The 6,586-nt window shown below is 31.8% G+C and overlaps 2 protein-coding genes and 1 long non-coding RNA gene across 3 annotated transcripts in view; all 3 read right to left on the reverse strand.

Moving 5' to 3' along the window:
* Positions 1-497, reverse strand: part of LOC107610675 (probable serine/threonine-protein kinase PBL3) — a 1,849-nt gene extending 1,352 nt beyond the window's left edge. The window contains exons 1-2 of the mRNA XM_021123050.1: positions 348-497; positions 116-252 (exon numbers count right to left, since the gene is read on the reverse strand). Of these exons, the coding sequence (XP_020978709.1) occupies positions 116-252; positions 348-384 (174 nt within the window). The 5' untranslated portion in view covers positions 385-497. The remainder of the gene's footprint in view (positions 1-115; positions 253-347) is intronic.
* On the reverse strand, positions 689-1,594 carry LOC110271770 (probable serine/threonine-protein kinase PBL2). The gene is made up of 2 exons (XM_021123092.1): positions 1,420-1,594; positions 689-1,105 (listed from the first exon to the last, which is right to left on the reverse strand). The coding sequence occupies exons 1-2, from the start codon at positions 1,478-1,480 to the stop codon at positions 714-716; spliced, it is 453 nt and encodes a 150-aa protein (XP_020978751.1). The 5' UTR covers positions 1,481-1,594; the 3' UTR covers positions 689-713.
* Positions 5,662-6,262, reverse strand: LOC107619074. The gene is made up of 3 exons (XR_002362440.1): positions 6,209-6,262; positions 6,055-6,118; positions 5,662-5,735 (listed from the first exon to the last, which is right to left on the reverse strand). It is a non-coding gene; the product is annotated as an uncharacterized LOC107619074 (long non-coding RNA).

The raw sequence follows: 6,586 nt of genomic DNA on the forward strand, positions 1-6,586 counted from the left end.
AATCTTAAATATAATAAATATGTAATTTTAGATGTTATATACATAAAATTATAGATATTAAGATAAATAAAATAATTTTTGATTATTGTCTCCCTAATATTATTGATGTCCATACCAAATCTAATAAAATGTTAGAAGTCTTGAAGTCTCGGTAGATGACTTGTTGCTCAGATTCATGTAGGAAGGTTAGTCCTCTAGCAGCATCAATAGCAACTTTCATTCTTGTTGTCCAAGGAAGCGTTTCATTCCCCTCTACATCCAATATTCAATCTTTTATATTAAATATGGACCAAGCTAAGATTTATGTGATAGTTTTTGTAGTAATTAAGCAGCAACAACCAACATACTATGAAATAGGTGATTTTCTAAGCTTCCTTTTGGCATGTATTCATACACCAGAAGTCGATTATCCCCTTCAAAACAGTATCCAATAAGTCTCACTAGATTTGGATGATGAAGTTGTCCAAGATGATTTACTTCACTCTGTAAATTATGCATGAAAATTCTATATAATTTGGTGATTCATTTGAAACTAAATTAAGATGTTTACTCTCGTACAGAATAAAATTGCCTAGAGAATATAAAAAAATAAAAAGAAATGATCAATTATGTGAATTTTATCACTTTTTTAAATAAAATATAATTTCATTATCAAATATGCCAATACTCTGTATTCTGTATTATTTACTCTATATGTGAGTATTGCCCGTGAATTAATAGGTAGCAATTAATAAGAAACCTACCAACCACTCCTTATGACCTTGAAAACCTTGAGGTTTAAGCTTCTTTACAGCTACAACAACAGTTCCAATTCCAAAGGTAGGGTCAAATGAATGAGCATTAATCCATCCCTTATAAACATAACCAAATCCACCTTCTCCTATTAGATTCTCATGATCAAAGTTTCCAGTAACATTCTTAAGATTATTGAATGTGAAGGATTTTAAATGAGGGGATGAAATTAGTAGTATGTCGCCTTCAGATCTTGATGTTGCTAGAACAATCTCATCATCTTTACCATAATCATCATCATCAACATGTTGTATTGGTGGTGGTGGTAACAATAATGTGCTTCTTTTTCTATAATAACCTCCTTTTGTAGCACCTGCAAAATAATTTTTTTGTTACTATTAAATCAATAAATATAACGAAATAAAGCCAAAAACAAATACAAGATCAAAAACTTAACATTAATATCAAAAGGAAAATCAACACATTATGTAATACAATCAAAACATACAACTAGTCTTGCAATATTAACGAGAAATTGGAAATTGAAACAAAAACACACATGCACAATAATAACAACACCAAAAGCATAACCTAACTATTGCATATATGCATGATGTATATTCAATCATATACCTATTAATTTGAAATTAAAGCACATAATAGACAAAAACATAGTAACGGACGTACCTATAGGATTATTTGGGTATGGCGTGGTGATATCAGAACTTTCTCGAATGCAATTTCCCATTAAAAAAAGAAAAAGAAAAAAATTTCTTGAATAATCAGCATAGAAAATACGAGTAACAATCCATCTTAAATTTCATGCATGCAACATTTCATCTATGGTTATGATTCTCGTGCATGTATTGTCCTTCTCCGTCCCTTTTTAAATTTCCAGAAAAGGCAACAAAAACATAGAATAATGATAATGTTTCATTGCATTTTTTGTTTCATATAATAAACTATAAATAAACATATCTATTAACATATTAAATATATGGACGCATTGTGTGTTTATTATTGATAGAAAAATTTGCTGATGTATTTCGATATAAGCAGGACGGACCCACACACAAGTACGTGGGTGCATTTAGTCTGATAAAATTTTAGGAAAAAAGAAAGTATACACAAATTATATATATAATGTCTCCATTGAACAATGTATTCATCCCTATGTTTAAAGAAATTTTATGTTGTGCAAAACAAAATTATATTATTAACTATGAACATAATGATAAAAGGTTTTGTATTACATAAATTTAATCTATTGAAATTGAAAAAAATATCATATCTACTTGAACTAAAACACAAACAATAATTAATCTCTTCAGTTTCTTCCCTCTCATCCCCTTCTTCCTACCCTTCCTCCTACCCCTTTCTTTGGAACCCCCCTCCCAACCACAACCCCAATTCTTCTTCTCTCTCTTTTCACCACCGTATCATCTCCGCCCCCGCCTTCTTCTCTACCTTCTTCTCCCGAACGAGGTCCACAACCTTGCCGCCCAGTCCCACGTTGCCGTCTCTGTCGACAGCAAAACGCGCCGAACCAGCGAGTCCAATCATGTGAGCGTTGCAAGAGGTCACTGCCATAGACAGCGAAGAAGTCTATGACTCTGTCCCTGCGATTGGCTTGCAAGCCATGAACGACGTAGAAGCGAAGAAGAGAAGTTTGGATTTTGGAGAGCGTAGAAAGGAGACGAGGGCAACGATCCTATCGGCTTGGAATTTGGGAACGTAGAGGGAGAAGATGAGGCCGATGATCTTATCGACGTGGAAGCCCTTTCCAAGATCGGTTCGGAGCTCAGAGTCGTAAGATTGGAGAGTATTGGTGAAGCCTCAGAAGACGTTTCTACTTTACTAATTGTTCAAGTGGTGGTGTTTGGCTGTTTTAGGGGGTTTTGGATTCATCTTCGTTCCTCTTTTTTTCATTCTTCCTTTGTTTTTTGAAGAACATAAACATCATTTTTTTAATTCTTTTTAATTTTTGTGGTTGCTGATTTTGGATTTGAAGTGCGATTGATGATTGTTGAATTGTTGTCAAATTTAAAATTTTTAGTGATTTATTTTGTGGTTGTTGTTGCTGCTGAATTTGCTATTGTTGAATTTGCTGAATTTGTTTTTGTTGCTGCTGAAGAAGAGAAGAAGAATTATTGTTACTGAATTTAGTTGTTGCTGTTGCTGAAAGAGAGAAGAATAATTGGGGTTTTTGTGTTTAGGATAAGGGATTTTGAGAATTGGTATACCAATTCGGGTTTTTTGTTTTTGTTTTTGATTTTTATTATTTTTATTAATTGTTAAGGGTATTTTGGTCAAAATATTAAAATTGAGATAGAAAAGGATGATTTTATAACGTTTTGTAACGTTGAGGATGATTTTAATAAGAAAAAAAGCTCGGGGACGATTTTGATTTTGACCCAAGACCTTAAGGACGAAAAAAGTACTTAACCCTAAAAAGAATTATGGTTCTTAATTTGATAGAAATTTGTATCTTTCTCACATCACAAATTTATTTATTTACTTTTATATCTCTTACACAATTATAGTAAAATTCTATACTGTTGGCTAAGACAGTAATATATTTATTTATTGTGGAAATGAATACAAAGGACTTCAATCGGTAGATGTAAGAATTGGTATTTAATTTTGTGTCCCAAGCTCACTGAATAGGTACCCTTCTTTTCTTTGCTCCATATTACCATATCTCTTCCTTTCCTAATTAGCGTGTTTAGGATAGTTTAGATTGTATTTGTTTCAAAAACTATTGTAAGTAGCTCTTTATTCTAAGTTCTGCTTTGTTAATAGCTTATTAACCCAAACCAAATTCTAAAAATTATTCTAAATCATAGGACATGAAATTAGTGGGTGATTAGATATACAATTTTCTCTCCATATTTGCAACTGTATTCTCGTGTCAACCTGTCAACCCATCTTCTTCTCATCGATACCTTTCTTCCCATTTAATCCATTATAATCTATTTTTCCCTTGCTTCTGCCCCCACCAGAATTTTAGCATTTGTCTTGTAGTTCAACAACTAAAGTTTTTGGAAGGTTAAAACACTCAAACGTGTAAATTGAGATTGCTAAATCCACTGACTTAATTAAAACTTCTTTACCACTTGCTGAAAAAAAAAAGATCTCTTCCAAATGTTACAATTTTTTAGTGACTTTATCTTTGATGAAGCTAAATATATCTTTCTTTAATCTATGTATTAATGCAAGGAGCCCTAGATATTTATTTTGTATTCCGACATGTGAAATTTGCAGCATACACTACAAGAAAAACACCCATTCAAGTACACTTGAAAAGTGTAGTCAAAATTAAAAAAAATGATGCCTTAGGCTAAGGCTACGCTTTTCGGGCTTCGGAGACGCTTTAGTGGGGGATGCTTATTCAGCCGTTGCATATTCTCAAAGGCTACGCTTTTCTGCACCAAGGGCTATGCTTTTGGCGTTTGGGAATAGGGTGCGCTTTTTAAGGGATGCTATCCAGGACCAAAGGCTACGTTTTTCAACGCTACTGCATCACCTGTAAAGCATAGCCACATTGTATACCATATTATAGAATGAAAAAAAATACATAATAATACTAAATAATTTCTTTAAATAATAAAAATGATCTTTAAACAAAATATATTTATAATGAACCAAAAGTATTAGAATGAACATAATTTTGAATATTCAAACACCTCACACTAAATTAAACATACCCATATCAAAATATACATGAGACCGCTTAGAGTTTACTACTAATAAACTACGAAAAGCTAAAATATTATATCCTACATAAGTATCTTCCAATAAAACTCATTAATCAATCATCTTTCAATTTCCAACACTCCATCTCTGCCAATTAACCATCATATGATAAACACCTTCAAAATTATCCTTCATAATTATATAAAAAATATTAGGCAAACTAAACATGGCAGTGGATGCATGCTGCAGTTGCTATTCTTATCAAATTGGCAATGTAATCTAACCGTTTTAAAAAACATTTAACTATTCAAATGGGATTAAAAAAAGCATGTAAGTATGTAACAATTCATGCATTGCAATAATGATGTGTAATTTGATCTAAAATCACAGAAATTAACAATCTCATGAGTTTTAAACTTTTAATCATCACCAGATATTGCTCTTACGAACATCACCAAACAGATGCAGGTTCTTGATAAAAGGCATTGGGACCTTTAAAAATTATTTTACCAACATTTAATTGTATATAAAATGCAGTTAAAAATATTCATTAAATATATGAGGATAAAGGACATCCCAAGTAGAGATCCTAGATCAAATTCTATGACAATTATACTACACCAGTTGAAGTTTAACATATCCGCTTCCTATAAAGTTTCTTATTCTTACATTCATTACCTTAATACCTTTCAATATGGATATTACTACTCTTCTACATCTTATATCCTAAATGCATCTCATGAGGGAAAAATATCATACAAACAATAAAGAATCCATGACAAAAAATTACCTACTACACTTATAAAATATAATCAGGGAACCGATTGCCAGAGAAATAGTTGTCCATGCCCAAAATAACAACAGTAATCTTTTTAAGGTCAGGAGCTTCCACAAATGAGATTTTTCAGCAAGTCATCTTCATAGAAAAATAAGTAATATATTTGTGCATTAATACAATATAAATGGAACTAGTTATTTTGTATGTTCAAAATGTAATATAGGAGCATTTGAAAAATTACCTTGTGTGCCACAAGATGTGGTGGAACATTCTTCTTTTGCAATTGTTCTAGGTTTGCAAGAAGATGGTTAATTATAAGCCTCAAATTAACCCAAACAAATGCATGCAAACATAGAGTATGTTAGTGACATAATTGACACTAAAATCTCTGCTGCTGAATTCTGTTTTATAGAGGGGTGGACTAAGATAATATAAGAGAGAGATTATGAATTTACCTTCTCATAGGCAAGGGCATCTGGTTGTGCAAAGAAACTTGACATTAGCTCATCATGATTGCTCCCTACCTCACCTGCACGAAGCAAATTAGTTATAAATTGTGGTTAGACTACAAGATCGTAATTAAAAAATAGAGTTTAAATTCTATGCACCCTTCAACATAAAACACTTTTACATTAAAATCCAATCTGGTGCTACCACGTAAATATCTAGTTAACATAGTTGTAACACTTTCATGAAATTTTTTATGAATTTTTGTCTCATCAACCATAATAATCAATTAAAACTACACATTAGTGTTAAAAAAAACACAAACTAACATTCAAATACAAATTATAGCAAAATATCTCTATCTATGTTGTTTGTTCCTAGTTTACCAAAATCAATCTCACCAGGTTCAAATGGTAGAGGTACCCCATCAATCAAAACTCCCTTTCCATTACTTTCCATGCTAACCTAATTTCAAACAAGCAGGAAAATATAAGAACAGAGAAAATAACAATAAAGTGCCTGAGGCTTTAAATCACAAGGCTATAACAAACAAACCTGTTGAATGTGTGGGGCAAGCTTCTCCAAGGCTTGAGAATAAATATGTGTTGTGTGGGGAGTAGTTTTGCAGTGTTCATACAAACTCAAGCAATATGTGGACTAATAAGAGGAAACAAAATTAAACACTCAGAAAAATCTTAATAGATTCATAGCTACAAGAACCCACTTTTAAAAAAACAAAATTAAAAGAAATAAATTTGCAAACAAAGTTTAATAATCTTGTCCCACTAGGTGTAGATAGTTTCCAAAGATTAGACAATACACAAAACAATAAAGACAATAACAATAACTAAAGTTAGATACATGAAACAACCAATGCTATTGTTCCCTGTCATAAGTCATCTTTGTGTTTATCCCATTCATTTTCAAATCTCT

This window comes from Arachis ipaensis, chromosome B01 (genome assembly GCF_000816755.2).
Source record: "Arachis ipaensis cultivar K30076 chromosome B01, Araip1.1, whole genome shotgun sequence".
NCBI classification, from domain to species: domain Eukaryota; kingdom Viridiplantae; phylum Streptophyta; class Magnoliopsida; order Fabales; family Fabaceae; genus Arachis; species Arachis ipaensis.

Bases quoted from the DNA above. Each gene is read 5' to 3' on its own strand.
- LOC110271770 (XM_021123092.1), bottom strand. From the start codon at position 1,480: ATGGGAAATTGCATTCGAGAAAGTTCTGATATCACCACGCCATACCCA. The intron at 1,106-1,419 runs GTACGTCCGTTA...ATTATTTTGCAG, and splicing joins ATACCCAAATAATCCTATAG to GTGCTACAAAAGGAGGTTAT.